At 42.3% G+C, this 17,683-nt stretch overlaps 1 protein-coding gene across 5 annotated transcripts in view; it reads right to left on the bottom strand.

Moving 5' to 3' along the window:
- LOC144735952 (5'-AMP-activated protein kinase subunit gamma-1-like) overlaps nt 1-17,683 on the bottom strand; it is a 46,727-nt gene that overhangs the window by 12,671 nt on the left and 16,373 nt on the right. For 4 of the 5 annotated variants that reach the window (XM_078618668.1, XM_078618588.1, XM_078618761.1 and 1 more), the window contains 4 exons: nt 13,556-13,672; nt 8,123-8,405; nt 6,129-6,298; nt 3,090-3,150 (listed from right to left, as the gene is read on the bottom strand). In XM_078618668.1, the coding sequence (XP_078474794.1) occupies nt 3,090-3,150; nt 6,129-6,298; nt 8,123-8,405; nt 13,556-13,672 (631 nt within the window). Of the gene's footprint in view, nt 1-3,089; nt 3,151-6,128; nt 6,299-8,122; nt 8,406-9,600; nt 9,623-13,555; nt 13,673-17,683 lie in introns of those variants that run through there. The other variant, XM_078618840.1, reaches the window with a different exon arrangement.

Raw genomic sequence — 17,683 nt, 5'->3', positions numbered from 1 at the left:
GTTACAACTCAGTGGGCTCACATGACATTGACTTCTCCAAGACAGAGGTTCTCTGCAAGCCATCTGGCTATCATGAGACATTCGTTCATGAGGCGATCCACATATACAAACACAGAGACAATTTTAACCGAGAAGATGGATTCTGGCTTAGCAATCATTGGAAGGACGTAATAAACCATTTCGATACACATTAGGGTGGGTAAAATAATACATATTGTAATATAACAACGTATAAGGTATAGAGTGGTTTATAGCAATACAGTATATAATTTAATGTTGGGTTTATCTATGGCAGTATATAGTACGGTGTATGCTCGTGTGATGTAAGAGAATATAGTTTAGATGGAAGCATATTATATAATTTTTACGACGTAGAATTATAATGTATTACTTGCTGTTAGTAACTCAGCTTATTGTAGAGTATAGTAAGTATACTGATGGTGTTATGCAGTTTATACTTTAGTTTTTTATGTAGTTTATACTTTAGTTTTCTACGTGGTTGTTTAGTTACTGCAGCTACATATCAATAACATTCCTTTCCTTTGTTAATGCTACTCCCTGCACCCCCCCTTGGTGCTGCTGATCCTGCATAATGCATGGGCATAATATGACTTTGAAACCCCCCCGCCCACCTCCTACGCATTTCCCATGAATATGCTAAATTCCTCTTCATATGCACATTCTTTTTGTTAAGGCGCTCTTCCACCTCCAACCCAGCTTATATATAAGCTCCTAGCTTGGTAGTGTCTCATTCTTCACCTGAAGACGGCTGCTTGCGTTGTAGCCGAAACGTCGTGAGAATTATTTTATTATGTTTTATTTTTATTATTTTATTACTTCCCTTCTACGTGACTTTACCGAAAGAACCAAGAAGAAGAAGAATAATATCCATAAAAGGTTTTTTGGGTTAGATCGCGTAAATATGTCGTCAAAAACCGCCACCACCTGACACAGCCAACTAGTAAGGGTTGTCACAAACAGAATATTCCAATTCGTCACTAGTACAGCACACCGGTGTGTTGGAGAGCCAAGCCACAAAATTTCCAATGAGAGTATGACGTTTCGCCAGTAATTGCAACTAGCTTCATCAGGCGACAACCATATTTGTGGAGAAGTATAACTGTTTCGTTCCTTATATAGAGGCGTATATGTGGTGACCACGCTTCTGCGTGGGGGGGGGATTACTGTGACAATGTACATTATGCGAGCCCTTTTATCTTGTCCTTCCTGTCTATTGTTTGTATTAAAAAATATCCCTACCAACGGTAATCCATATTGAAGTATGCTGCCCTTTGTAGGCATGCATTTAAAATGTATTATTTGACGATTCGCTTCCACACAGCACTAAGGCAGTAGCTATCCGAACGGTTAAAGTCATTTCAATTTCGATAGATCTAATTAGTCTTGGCCAGTAGTAGCTAGTTTTGCACAAAACTTCAACATTATCAAAATTACCTGTTTCCTCACACTGGCACGCGTGTTCTGCTACTGCTGACAGCTGTATTTGGGATAATTCAATATTTCTCCGATGTTCTTTTAGTCTCGTGCTGATCATTCGTCCTGTTTGCCCAACATAGCATTTACCATACGTGCAGTTAATCCTGTACACACCTGTTCTGTTTACGTGAGAACCCTTACGAGTTGGCCGTGTCAGGTGGTGGCGGGTTTTAAACGACACATTTATATATTCACGCGATCCAACCCAAAAAAACTATTATGGATGATATTGGTCGTGAAACCTACGTGTTAAACAGGCTAATAATACACCACACAGCAGCCGTGACCACTGGGCTTCTAGCAGACAAGCTCTGCACACACGGGACGCCTGCCTGTTAAGGAAGCATCTACTTTGTGATAAATAAAAGGTGGAAATTTATTTTTGATAACAAAAAACACACATTCGCCAATAACATGGCCCTAAAAAAAGTATATCATAGATATAATTCAGGTAATTGCCCTTCTTCACAGCAGAGGCCAGTGCACTGTGTAACCTTTATGGCCTCTACGTACGAATTTCTTTTCACACCATACGTAGTCAGTGCTAAATTGGAGGGCCTCTGAATGGCTATTTCCCGAAAAGTCACCTCCTATAAAGTTTCTATTCAAGGCAGCTGTTGATGGATGTGTCAAGTTGTTAATTGTATATGGAGGAAGAGAGGCTGCGACAACGATACAAAAAGGTCAGCCTATTTGTTTTAAAGTGGGTCCTAGAGTTTCAGCTGACATGCAGATAAAATTATGTTCATTGTATAATATAAAACTGAATGGCTATTCATTGGACAAATGCAGTGTTTGAAATTCACAATTGGAAGGTTTTGAGTTCAAGTCGTTGCCATACAATCGAACTTAGCCCTTCAATCCTCTGCAGCCCATTAACAGAGTACAAGTTTGTGGTGGCAAGGCAACAATTGTTGTCCAGTACATGCACCCATGCCTACCATATAAATATGACATTTACACAATTGGCTCAGGGATGCAAACAGAGCATTAATTATCATGCTTGAGTGAGAAAGTTTTGCAAGACCTCTGGTTTCTTCCTCACACAGTCAATGTAAATTGGCCAAACCTCCCATACAACAAAAAGGCATTCTTCACAGAGTCCTAGACATTCAGACATTTTCCTTTTTGTATATAAAAGATGGTGTTATATTTCATGGAGAGAACAGCGACATGGAGAGCAATGTACAAGGAAGCATTGCGGGCACCACACTATGCACACGGCGGCACCAATGCCCGGCACAGCCAAGGAGCACTTTGACATCAATTAGATATGCATCACAGTCCCAAGCAAACTACATGGGTTGCAGGCAATTATTTTATAAGTTGCCTCATCACTACTTTTTGAACACATAGGTAACATAGGATACTAAAAAGTGCTTCAGATATTTCACTATAAATCCGTGCATTAACAATTTCGGGTAATCTGAAAAAATAAATAATAATATATTTAGGCATTGTAATCTATTGATATTACAACCAAGAGCCGTTTTCTTTTTACACAGAAAAGCTATTTTGCTCATGAATTGTTAAGAACACCACCAATAACAAGTAATGGGTACGGCCCCGCAAGAAGTGGGAGAACTACTCACGCGTTTCCTCCAGGGTCAGCTTCTCCAGCATGATTTCGGACCTGTCAGCCAAGCGATGCTCCTGCCACAGACAGAGCACCACCAGCCACCTCGTGTAAATGGACTCTCGCCATGCATGCAGGGTGCCGATGCAATGCTCGATACAAAACGCAACCCTTCTGCCGAGGACACAGCAAAGCACTATTAACAGCATATGACATGGCCCCAAAGGTGCGTGCCACACGCACAAAATAAACACGACACGCAGTACTGGGGGGTGGGGGGGGGTCGCACCAAGAAAACAAGTGGAAGGCACACACAGCAGCTCTCCCACGCAGAGCATCAACCAAAACCTGGCACACGCCGCTCCAGGGGTGTACGGCAAGACTCCGCTGCTCGACTCAATGGCGACAAAGGAAGCATCGCCCTTGCAGCCCCATGGTTCAGAGTCCACACATGCAACCGCACCGCTGCTCAAGGGACATTCGACCAATCAGCGCAGCAGCAACGCTATAAATAAGAGCGCGAGCCGCAATGCCGAGTGGCTCCACGGGGAGATAAATGGGTCTGTCCTCAAGCTCGCAGAAGCAGACACATTCCTGAGAAGGCCCTCCCCACCATCCTTACAGACACCCAGACACCCGGAACAGCTCAAATAAATCCAGTGAACAATGGCCAGAAGGTACCCGAGTATGAGCAAGTACACGCAAGCATAAAGCAATTATATATTGAAATGTACATAATTTCTGATGTAATGCTCAAGCCTAAGAATAAGGAAGGCTTGGAAACTAAAATTTTTACAGTACACTCAGGACCTACAGAATAAGTACAAGACTATAATATGCCTTGAATAAAGGTGTCAGTTTTGTACCAGTTTAAAAGGGTAAAAACCTACTACTATATTTTGCCACTGGTAAAAGAGATCTCAGTGTAAATGCTTACCCCGAGCTCTCAATACTCTGATATTGCACTGTGTTTGAGTTGTATGCCTTCTGGTGTCATCTGGTCCAACACCAATGGCGACTAGGCTCTAAAGAAAGCCGTCTCGGGTGTGGACCAATCAACTTCAAGGACAGTGCATATTATTATCATCATGATCAGAGTTGCTTCTTTTTGTTTGCTTTTTTGACTACTTGTGTTGTGGTTATTGCAAACATGATGCCTTGAATAAATGTGTCAGTTTTGTACCAGTTTAAAAGGGTAAAAACCTACTACTATAAGTGCAAGACTAGTTGTACCGCAGGGCCTTGGGGGCATGGTTGCAACATGGAAAATCCTAAATCCAGCTGTGATTTTACACATGTCGTTGTCATTTTTTTATGCTGATGATTATATTACCAATGTTTTTAATAATAAATAAAGTTAACTTTTATAATCCATCATTTTGATTTGAAGTCTTGCCAGGTGGTGTCATGATTAGAAGTTTCAAATTTATATCTTGGTCGGGGATGGACTCCGCCTATAATTTTTTCTGACCCGCCCCTACTGGACATCTGTAAAAAAAAGTGGTTAATAGCTCAGATTCCTCCAGTCTAAATAAAGATTCTGATTTTGATTCTCTGGGCAGACACGGAAAGTGAACATTTCGAATGTTGTTGTTCCTGGTCATCAAGAAACATGGAGCACTGTTTCGTTTCACATTAGTTGTGACAGTTTTTTTTTATGGAATGTAAATCAGTTTAGAGATGGGAAATCTTAAGAACAGATCTTGGGATTAGGCTTTCAAAAAGCTGAAATCTGTCAGTCAGAATGCAGGTAAATAAGATCGAATTTTATCACAAATGTAGTGTAAACATGGTCAAACATACAATGGTAAGTTAAATGTTTAAAAAAAGTGTGTTAACCACTTAATAAAGTAGATATGCTCATCAGTTTCAATTGTTATTTATCTGGACATCAGAAGTTGCTTCCATATACAAACAAAAATCAAGTCCATAGGGTCATCCGGTTCCTTCTCAAAGCAAAGTGGCGGTGTGCCTAAGCTGGGACCATTATTAAATTTTGAGGGTAACCAAATACATTTGACAGTTCTTCAAGGCCTGTCAATGTGTATACCATCCATTCCTGATGTACCACAACATACAAGGACCCTTGGGGCTTCAAGATCATACATTTGGCCTTCCACCATAAGCTATGATCAGACTAAAAAGCCCTTTAATGAAAAGAGCTCTATTAAAGTGTGTATAAATATATAAAACATTGGCAGTATATTAAATGCTAGTGTTGTTATATTTTATTACACGATGGTCGTATACATACTTTGTTATTTATTGAGCGAGATGAAAACTAGTAAAGCATGTACTTCTATTATTTATACATAGGGCAAAGAAACGTGAAAGTGATGAAAGCTAGCATAATACCGCGCTTGTTGTCCTAAACATTCACAGAGAAACCGGTGTGACGTCCATTCACATCAGTGACCTAATCGATATCATTAACATCCCTTGCAAAAGTAAATATTAATTTACTTGTACAATTAATCTAAAAAAGCACCAGGAAAAGTATGTCCTTATATTCCCATATCACTATTTATATCAATATTATTCAACTATAATAATTTTTTTTATTTTGGGATAAATATTAATTTACACCCATTTGTTAAGTCACTGCTCAAATGACGTGTTGCTCACGGGTGGTTGACCATACTTCAGTGTGTTGGCACATGGTTTTAAAGGGGAGGAGCCTCGACTGGTTCTAATATCAGAAAGTGAACGCCAGCCACCATGTTAATCACGATCATGTGCTAACCACCGCTCTGCAGACTTGTTTTTATGACGATTACTAAACATTAACTTTAGAAAGATAACTGCCATTAGATTTGTCCAGAAAGCTTTTCCAATGGACACTTCTGCCACAGAGGAAGCATCTCCTGCCGACATCAAAAGTGGGAACATTACTATGTGTACACGCGACTGCTCAGTATGCACGTGTACACACCAACTGCCCTGTGCGCCCCCAGCCTGCAGAAACGTTCCCGATGTACGTGCGTGCTCTACGTCTCCCATGCGTACATGCCACAAGGCGTTTTTATTATTAAACGGGTCGGCAAGCACAACCAACCAATGTGTAGGCGCGTGGGCGCTGGCTGGGCTCGGGAGGTGACGAGTACGCGCGGCGGCGGAACTCCGGCCGCTTCGGCTCGTGGTCGTACGCCTCCAGCGGGAACCCAACACGCGGAGGGCGGGAAGAGGAGGATGCCGCAGTAGACGAGGTCGCACTCTGTCCATGCCCTGTCACGTGTATGACAAAAGAGCACAGCAACCATGGTCTACCTTGCCGAGACTCCAAGCGCCATTAGTAAGCACCAGTGTCCATCAACTCGGCGTATGAAGTGGAAATGCCATCAAAACCATCCCATCAAAGATTGGCAGTGTTGCCCTCACTGATCACATCAAGTAGTGATTTAAGTGCACTTACAACAAAACTACATTTCAGAATGAATCTGGAGGAAGCTGGGTTTTCAGTGGTGGAACAGACTAGCAGCAGCAGAGATGGCTTTTGAGTGCATGTATCCGCCCATCGGCAAGTCACACCTCCACCAAATCGGGGGAGGAGCAGAATCGTATAATCCAGCGGTTCCACAAACGTTCTGGACCTATGCACCACCAACCCTTCCACGAATCACCATGCAGTGAAGAAGATGCGTGTTGTCCAAAACAAATTATTGTATTCAGTTCCACGGACCACTTCCCATTGCCTGAATATGCACCACTGGCCGTCAGACAAGTGATTGGGAAGAAACTGCACGATGCCTAACTAAGTAAACAGAGTGCTGGCCGAGAGGGGGCACATTTCCTTGGCACTGCTCCTCTATGGAGCCAGCACCATCGGAGAGTGTTGAAATTGAGTCTATGCATCTGTTTGCACACTTATTTGATAAAAATAAGAAAGCAAAGCGGAGGGCAGAGGAGCAACAACGAGCGCAGCGCCGGGCAGCTAAAAAACACACAAAGTTGGCACAGTAGGGGGCACAGGTGGTGCATCTGCCGGTAATCTCAGTTCGTCAACCCATGGTACGATACCTGGGTCTGTTCCATGACCTCCTGCCAGAAAGCGTTCGACACTTCACGGGGCCTTAAAGTGCACATAGCCAGCACAAGCGCCACGGTGACGTTACCGCCACTTAGTGGCGAATGGCAGTTCTTGTAGTATATTTCATAGACTTATCCATTTATGGATGTATTCTTTTTCTGCATGCATGGTACTTTTTATTTCAGAATCCTTGTCGAGGAGTTTTGGTGAATGCTTGTTAGATTGCCTGGCTGTCTATAAATTATATCACTAACAGAAAACAGAACTTAATAATAATATTTCGTTTACATTGGATTATCTTTACAAGAGTTAGTGATCTCTATTTACAGACAAATGGACAGAGCGCCAATGCATGAACACTCTTTAAATTTAGATTAAAAGATTTAAAAGTTGTACCCTGCAAAATCAGAGGCAAAGTGGATATTGGCTGTACTACTACTCAATACATGCAACTGCAAGCTATTAAAGCGAGACTGGGATAGTGGAGGAAAAGGCAAAACTTTGGTTCTTTTGGTAGTAACATAGAAAGAAAATACATTAAATAATAGACTACGACGTTTTGATTGCAACACAAGCAGTCGTCATCAGGTAGAACTAAATTTGAGAGAGACAAAACAGACACGGAGACACACAGACAGACACAAGCAGAGAGACACAGGAGACAGAGTGTCTGTGTTTCGTCTCTCTTAAATTTAGTTCTACCTGATGACTGCTTGTGTTGCAATCGAAACGTCGTATTCGATTATTTAATTTATTTTCTTTCTACGTGACTTTACCGAAAGAACCAAGCAGTAATTCCTGCAGTTACAAAAGCTTCAAATCAAGTTTTAAAAGGCTAAATCCAAGTATTATGTTTTGTTTTAAGAAACGCAAGGCATGCCAATGTGTGGGGGCTACATATGACCATGTGAGTGCACGGGCACAACCGTGCACACTTGACCCTAAACATATGCAAGATTACATTAATCCCCTTTCATGGAGCGCAGGATCAAAAACAGCACACGCACCAAGACTAAACCCACCTTTCTTGCTGCGGTTCAACAACCGTGCTCCCAAAGGGGACGTGGAGACCAGCTGCTGCGCCTGGCTGCAATCCTTGTGTTGGGGCTCCTTCGTGGCACCCCTCTCCCTGTAGTGATGGCCTGGGCGAATGAGGCCGGCGAAGTTGGGCCTGTGCCGCGGGGAGGAAGGCCCCGCGATTCCCTCTGCGCCGCGGGGGCTCAGTGGGGAGGTAGGTGACTTGGGTTGCATGCTTGAGTCTCCGTCATTACTCACCGTGCGTTCCACTCTTCTGCGGCCCATGTCCTGGAAAACAAAGGGGGAACTTCAGTGGTAAAAAAAAAGGGACACCTGGCGACAAAGTGCGCAACCACATTGTGAATTACAAACATTAAATAAATGTGATGACAGGGGCGAACGGGAATACTTACCCAAGCCACAACAATAATCTTTTTATTACCATCAAATTTTAACTGCCCAAGTTGCAATGTTAGTCGTAGAAAGCAAGGGAAGGAGAATCCGTCTGAATTGGAAATCGCACGCATGGCTCAGAAGTCCAACAAGATTCTGGGAGGGAGCCAAAAAAAAAAATGGCACAGGCCACGCAAACCGAGGTAATGTAAAATAGAAACAAATTTAGGCACAAATATGACATTCCAAATAAAGACAAGGTTGTAAAAAAATATCATAAAGGTCACAAGGTTCCAAGTCCATGTTATAGGCGTACCGCACACAGAGTGAACATGTGATCATGAAAATAAAATTCCAACCAGCATAGAATTAGAGCTTCAAGAGTCTGCTATGTAAATCAACCAGAAATACTTGTTCAATAAAATACAATTTAAAGACATTGCAATGCCGATTTTATAGTTGGCAAAGTACACTATTTAACAAGCCTCAAAGTTGTATTTCTTACATCTGCATCACTCACCCTGTGCCCAGTCACGCTTTTGTTCCGGTTCCCTTCCTGCTCCCCTTCACCGGAACCAACTCCCACTGCATATACAATAATCTTCACCAACCTGCTTCCATTCGCCCCTTTAAACTCATCTCTTCTCCCTTCCCTATCCTACTGCGACTCCCCGCCCAGCCCCCCTAGGTAGGACCTACCCAAATCCCTAGCATTACCCCTACCTCCCTCCCCAACCACTTATACCTGTCCTCCTTACTCTCACCATAACTACACCACCACTTTTAATAACCACTCTATTTTATTCACTGTTATCCAATGTACAATTGTATAATTATTGTATATCACATTGGACTAAGAAGCTATATACATCTATCAAAGATGAGATATCAAAACAAAAATGTCTTCTTCAGCCAAAATGAAGACAAGCTACAGTCTACCATGCATGTTGCTGCTGCTGCCTTGTGTTGCATTGCCATCCCAGGCAGTGGTAGAGTTGTGTGTGGCGGTGCTGCTGCTGTGCGCGCGATTGCAGTGCCTTCCTGCTGGTGATGTGCGCGGTGCCATGCATGCTGGAAAACAGTCGCTTACAGAGCTCTCCGTGCGCATGGTAGAAGAGACTGCACGCAGTTCCCCACGTGGCACCGGAAAGTTGCGCACACGGCCCTCGGCACAACGTGCCCTGGGGTGCAATGGCTCTATTTATGACTCAGGGGCTCCAATATGCAGCGCTCCCTTCCCGCACCAATAAGCACTGGATTATTCGCCGTTTAATGCACACGGAACCAATTACGTGCTGGCGTGCTGACAGCGTATTGCAACAGCAGCACCAAGCACTACTAGGAAAACAGTGCTCATGGCACTAATCTGACGAGGCACCCCTAAAATGAGGATCTTGGTTTGCACAAAGACTGGGCATAATCATAGTTTGCGGTTTAATTTTGTACCGAGGTATGAATATATTTGGAAACAAGTTTGTCGAGTGTATTTAAAAAGAGCAGTTTGAGACTTTATAATTTTGTACAAACAGCAATTCAAGTTAATGTATTTTGGAATGTAAAAGGAAATGTGTCATTGAATAAATGCTTGAATGAAAATTATATAATACCGAGTGCTACAAATATTGCTGTGACTTTTGCAAAGATCTGTGCAAGACTACTTCAGTGATTTTCCCATCCATCCCACGTGTTTTCCTTTCCCTATACTGCACGAGCTCCGATTAGCACGGTTGGCTATATACGGTGTCAAAGAAGTTCATATGTAAAAAGGCTAAACAAACAATTTCCACAGACTGCTAACACAACAGCAGAAATGCACCCTCGTCAAGTAATAGCCCCAGGTGCCTTTGAAATGCAGAGGTGACGTGAATAAAACTCAAATTTTCTGTCTGCAAGCAAACACGTGCCTTTAAATCCTACAAGTGACAAACAACCCTGGGTACAGCCTGGACTGTGCCCCTTATAACCAGGGTTAACAGCATACAGCTGCAACCACCAGCACAGCTCTTGCAACATGGAAAGTATGTTCCAAGTGCAGTGAAGTATGAGCAGTACGATTGTAATTCATGACCCATGTCATGAATAGAGATACCCAACAACAACAGAAACTCCAACCAGAGGCACTTGGGGGCAGCATTATAATTTCAAAGCCCCCTCTGGCCAATTGGCAATGTTTTAGAGTTTGTAATGACTATCCTTTATGGAAAAGCTATTTAAATTAAGTCAAGTGCAACTTCTTAAATTTCTCTTAAACACATTCCTGCGGAGGGAGCTGGTAGGAACGTTGGGTTGTTCGGTCAATGGCCAGGGTCAACGGCGGCGTGGTGTATTCCGCAAATAAGGCCGACTGTGGGCGGGCACAAGCCGGTGTGAGTCGGTTAAACGTTGAGTTTTATAAGGGCACCACGGAGTGACCAGCCCCTCCCCACCCTCCCTGCACGACTGATACAATAATCCCGTGGGCTGGTGTAACCAGGAGGTTCCTACCAGTAACATGCTTGTATTGGAAGTATTTTTGCCTCTGTTGAGTATACACACACACTTTAGCAAAAGCCCTTCTCCATCAACCTTTTATCAGTACAATAATAAGAGGCTATGCTATGCCAAGAGTCGAGGGACTGTCACTTTCAGAAAAACTGATTTTTAGGTGTAATATTCGAAGTTCACTCGTTTCAGATTGTCACAATTCACTGTTATTGGCCACACAACGAAACTGGAATGACTAAAAATTATGCCACCCGAGGTGGTACTAACAAGTGAAATACATGGTATGAGCTCAAACTAATCCCTCGCATGGTGTTCAGTAGCTAAAATTACATTACGTAAGAATAACCATTGTCAACATGTTTACGAGAAAAACGGCAAAGCCCCAAAAACATTGGTCAACTAAATAGAACTGCGACAGGAATGATAGATATTTTTAATTAATATTTTGATCTGAAGCTTTCGTCACTGCAGGAATCCATACTCTTTGATTCTTTCGGTAAAGTCACGTAGGTAGAAAAATAAAATATAAAATAACATCACGACGTTTCGATCGCACCACAAGCGGTCGTCCTCAGGCGGAAAAAATAAAATAATCCAGCAGTTTCCACTGCCTACGTGACTTTACCGAAATAACCAAAGCATAATTAATATGTATTACAGACCATTCCACAAACATGGGGTTTCTTCTGCAGTGTAGACGTCATCTTTGAGGGAGGTGGGTGTGGTGATAATAACATGATGAATTGGTGTGGCAGTGATTGGGAATGACGAAGGGAAAGTGGTGTCAGGCAGAATTATGCCATGACTTTTCACGTGTATGATCTGGTACAAATATTAATTAGCAACAACCACATTAGTGATGTCCAACTGTACAGGTGCTCGTGTTTCAGCATTGCACAACCATTTCACAACAGGCACCCTTAGACCGCGATCGCAACCACAAAAGGATCCATTAATTGCAAAAGCGTTACAGCAGTGGCGACTGGTGGCTCAAATTTTTGGTGGGGTGGTCCCAGCAGCACGGGGGTGGAAGCGAGGCTCGTGGGTATAAGGAATTAATTACAATAACTCAGGTTGTACAGTAAATGACGAGTATGGTATAGATTACAAATTTCTAAATCTGTACAATATAACAATGCCTTCAACTTATCCAGAAATGTATGTAAAAATTACATTAGTTTCATTGGTAAAAGCCATTTTCATATAGCCAATGATAGGCCAACTTTAATCATTTGTATTCAATTAATATTGAGGAAATTAATTAGTCAAAAACATTGAGCAAAGATATTACAATGACAATATTTTGCAAAAACGGAGGATACAGTTAGAGGAGACTCGAGAGAGAGAGAGAGAAAGGGCTAAGAGCCAGAGGCGCAAGCCCAAGCAGATGACCTTGAAATGACAATTTGTGATTGGCCATGGATGTGATTAAGCAGCCGCCCAATTTTTGTGGGCTCATCATTGGGATCTTGTTTGCCACTCTCCTCTGACCCACGCCCTCCCCTTGGCTCCTCCCCCCTTCCTCATCTATATAATCCCTTGTCACAATCAGCCCCCCCCTGGCCGACTTCAGCAATTGTTTCTTGCGGTGGTTGTCCCCACCTCTGATGACGGACGCTTGTGTTGCGCCCGAAACGTGGTGATTTAATTTATTTTTATCTTGTATTTTCTTTACCTACGTGACTTTACCGAAAGAACCAAGAGTACGGATCCTTGCAGCCACGAAAACTTCAAATCTAGAACTAATCTAAAAGGAGGAATGCATCGAACCGGTCAAAGTGGCACAGAAATAGCCACCTAACCTGGGGCACGAGAAGACTGTGCCCTGGATAGGATTCTAAATTCAACCTTTAAAAATGTAATTTAAATTTGTTTTAAATCCAATAACTTAACTTAGTCAATTTAATCAACATATTTACAAATGAAAATAGTGTACAACATTTTGGGAAAGTGATCAATTAAAAGCTATTTTACATGGGCCACGGCCTCAGCTCCCCAAACAAACCAGCCGCCACTGCGTGCCATCCTACCGAGACTCGTTCAACCAAGGAGCACTGCCTCCACCAGATTCACTTATTGCCAATGTTTCCCTGGAAGATGACCATCCAGTATTTCCTGTTAAATAGTTCTGCGAGTCCATGGTCATTTCATAATGGCTTTGATCCAGCAATGCTTTTGCCCACCTCGGATATTCTAAGATAACTATTTGCGTGGATTCAACATCAGTACACCAATGTGGAATCAGACCTGTGGACAGTTTACAGTCAATGGTCATTAAGCCCAGAACCGTTTTCATTGAACGAACGATAATAACATTTGTACAGCAAGTGATACCTACCAATAACATACGGCATTTCAGGCTGACATAGCGTCTTTTATTCAACATTCAAAAATAATACAAGTCGAATGGTGGACGATAAAACTAACCGATACATTTGTATAATGTGTAAAATTGAGTTCATGTTAGCAGTGGCGCTGATTGAGGGGTAGCAGGTGAGAGTTGTGGTATCGCGAGTGATGGCTGTTGGTGCATGCATGGGTGTGCCAAGTAAGTCTGGTACCATGTGGGAATATCCTCTCTCCTTCTCCCGGCTGCTTGCTTCCCTCGCTTCCTTCGCTTCCTTCTCCCTGCTGGTTGCTTCCATCTCCAGCCCAGGCATGGCAAATGAGCTCAGGTCCTGCAACAAGGAGAAGGAGTGTTATCACACTTGTAGGATCACAAACATTCATAAAGCAGATCATGGCTTTGCTGGGCGTCGCGGCCTACTTCTGAAATCCAGTATTATTAACGAATGGTGTCAAGTTGTTATTTTTGCACCACAGCAGCACATCCGATTAGCACGGTTGGCTACATACGGTGCAAAAGTTCAACATACATACATCAAATAACTTGCCAACATACCAGTGGTTTGGAAGCTGATGGATAGCTGTAAAAGCAAAAGGAGTTGCATTAATTGTAAATGGTCATTATAGCTCTGGCTTGTTTCTCCATATTTTGGTCGGCTTTCAAATTGGGAGCTCTAATAGCGATACTAAACACTGCAGTTTGATGCATTCTTTATTTGATTTCAAGTTTTCGTGACTGCAGGAATCCATACTCTTTGGTTCTTTCGGTAAAGTCACGTAGGTAGAAAAAATAAATAAATTACGGCGTTTCGATTGCAACACAAGCAAGTCATCAGGTAGACAGATACAGACGTAGAACTGCTGAACAAGAAAGGACTTTTGCAACAAGAGGCTATATATACAGGTTTGATGCATATTCGATCATCTTTACAAGAGAGTCACCACACCATTCACACTAGACTGATAGGCATAGCCACACACTTTGAATGTGGAACGCGTTAACAAAAAATAAACAAGTCAATCAATAGCAGTGAAAAACACCACTTCTTCCTGAATACAGCCATCCAATGTCTCACATTTCCTAAACTCGCGTCTCCTCGCAAGGACACCCCCTAGTGGGCGAGACTGGTTCACAGTTCCAATGCAAATGCATTTAGAGAAATCTGCTCATTTGAAGCACATGGATATGGCATGATCTGTTGCTGTGTTTGATTTTCAATACATGTAAAAAACGACATTTAAACGCAGAAAATGTATGTTTGATAAATTAATGTTTTATACCTGTTGATTTAATGTGCCCTGGATCGGCAAACCTATAACTTATTTTAATATGTGCAACTAATGTAATAGTTTGAATTCTTGAAAATTATTTAATACGTTTACATCATGGGACCTCCTTTGCCAGTACCAAAATATGAGAAAAGGTTTTCCCCTTTTTATGGCAACAAAACAGGTGTTAAGGTGTTAAAACACCAAACTGAAACCTTTTACAAGGAATCATGTCTGCATTAACCACAATACTTGTGGTCAGAATGCAAAAAAAAAACTCTGATAATATATGCATTGTCTTTGAAACTTATTGGTCCACACCAGAGATAGCTTTTTGAGCCTCGTCTCAAAACAGTGTTAGACCAAAGGACGCCAAAAGGCTAGGCTCAAAAGAAAGCGGTCTCTGATGTGGACCAATCAGTTTCAAAGACAATGCATATATTATCAGAGTACTTTTTTTGTTTGCATTCTAACCACAAGTATTGTGGTTAATGCAGACATGATTCATTGTAAAAGGTTTCAGTTTGGTGGTTCAACATCTTAACACCTGTTTTGTTGCCAGAAAAAAGGGGAAACCTATTCTCATAATTAAAACGTTGTTGATAATTGAGGATATTAAGTGTATTTAATGTTGTCGATTTTTGAAGAGATATATATAACCTAACGCAAAAATCACGCCATACATGGAACGAATGAGAGTTGCCAATTATTCCTAGCAGTCTAGATTTGAAGTTTTCGTGACTGCAAGGATCCATACTCTTTGGTTCTTTCGGTAAAGTCACGTGGGTAAAAAAATTTAAATACATTTTTTTTATATACTCCGAGCAGTCTTAACTTTTTGTATTACAGCGCCACTTACGGGCCACGGCACTCACAGCTGCCACCACGGCTTCTCACATGGACCGCCCAGACCAGAGCTGCAGCAGAGCAGTGTGCCGACTGCAAAACCACAAATAACGATGGCACCGAAAATAACTCCTCCAATCCACACGCTTATAATGGGGGTGCTGTTGGCACGTTTGCAGAAAATATTATTTAATTTGCGAGCACTTGCAGAATGGTTGTTTGCAGCAAAAAACACTTGCAGAAAATACCACTTTCAGGAACCATATCACCATCATTATTATACAATACTTATGCAAATGAATATCGCGCCCCCCTCTTCATTTCTATTCTTACAAAATTCGATAACATTTCATATTATATCCAACACCCTCTCCAGAGAAACGATTTCACAACAATAGGGTGTTTATTTGGGTTCAGGATATCACATCTACCAGGTTTCTCTGCCATAGTTCGTAGCCAAAACAGACGCTCAGTTGCTGCCAGAAACACGACGACTCCGGCCAGCCCTCGGGAGGCACCTATAGCCACGACATTGCACCATGCAGGTGGGGGGGCTGCGGTGGCTGGCGCCAAGCCACGTTGCGCAAGTAGCCGAGGAACGCAAACCCACAAAACAGCCTGGCCAAGATTACAACCTGTGCTCATTACGCCAACAATCGTCAGGCACGGGGCAGCAAGAAGCCCTCTCTGCATGCGAACCACTGGCACCGTGTACTCCCCACGACTTGTGGTGCCAGAATATCACTTTCATGCACCAGGATGAACTGTGCCGACTGCCAGAGTAAAAAAAAACACGGCCACTCAACTCCTCAACTAGATTTTTTTTCTAATGAAAACTAAATATTTGAAGATTCTTTGAAAATGCGAAATGCCAAAAGAATGCAAATCTATAATGAACATGAAAGACAGTGAACCAACATCGATCATAAGACAGGCTAACACCAGCCTTTGAATAAAAGCTCACAGAATAATAAAGTTACATTCCCGAAGGATCCAAAAAAAAACCTCGCCAAGTTAAACACTTGTGTATGATAGGGTTCTGTATTGTTTATGTAACGAGTAAATTTCCCCCATGAGGGTTGGCGCGCACACACATTACCCTCCAATTTAACTGGAGTAAGCAAAAACTCCTCCCAGAACCTCTCAGACACAAACTAGGCGAGGACACCACTGTTATTCTCTGCAGCCAATCAGAAAGAACCATATACTTCCCCCACGAAGACAAAAATGCAGATGTTAATTAGAAAGACAAAGGATTTCCCTGTCGAGCCTGAACAGACTGTTGGTGCAAGTGCTGTGAGCAAGCACCTATGAAGGCCGGCACTGCACACGGGGGGGGGGCAGGAATGAAATAACTGGGCAAAAACAAAGGCATGATCGATTGAAGGGATACAAGTACCTTGCCCATGTCTCATTAAATCGCAGTTATATTATGCATACAGTGCCTCATACCTTTGCAGCAGAGGGGTGCTAAAAGGGTTTGAACATTGAAACCCCACACAGATAGCATAATCCAAAACACTTCACCCCATAAGCATCAACATGATCAAATACATCTTCTAATGAAAATAAAACATAATAAAATATGATGTTTTATTTTTATTAGTGTATTACTTCCCTTCTACGTGACTTTACCGAAAGAACCAAGAAGATGAATCCCTGCAGTCACGAAAGCTTTAAATCGAAAAATGATCAAATACATAACCTAAAGATTTTGGTGAAAACAGTGGTACAGTAATACCCCGGTTTACGTTTGGCGATGCGTTGCTGAAATGTGCAACGAATATCGAAACGATGTCAACTCAAAGCAATTCACAGGGTAGGCGGAGGCGAAGGCCGAGGCGACAGATACGAGAAAGGCTGGATGATGCCGTCAGCCACAAGTCGAGGTTGAGACGACGCAATTCAAGTAATGGCACAGTAATAATACAAGTGCGACGCATCGGCAAAACGATGTAAATCGTATTACCATACCAGGTGTTTGGCATTTTAAATAAGGTCTGAAATAAGTAAAAAGGTTTCATCTGGTGACACTTAAGGCACATGTTCCAGCAAACATATACATTGCTGATGAGGAAACAAAACTGCTCATGTGGAAGCTGCAAGCTATTTGCTGATCTAAGCACCCCTCCGTGTAAACATGAAGTAGGGTAAAAAAAATGGTCATGTAGCCAGGTCTGTCATGTTATTGAGTGTTCTCGTTCACGTGTGTTTTTTTGGGCTGGGCA

Source organism: Lampetra planeri, chromosome 1 (assembly GCF_965212315.1).
Source record: "Lampetra planeri chromosome 1, kcLamPlan1.2.h2, whole genome shotgun sequence".
Classification (NCBI taxonomy): domain Eukaryota; kingdom Metazoa; phylum Chordata; class Hyperoartia; order Petromyzontiformes; family Petromyzontidae; genus Lampetra; species Lampetra planeri.
This window is presented reverse-complemented; position numbering and strand designations above follow the sequence as displayed.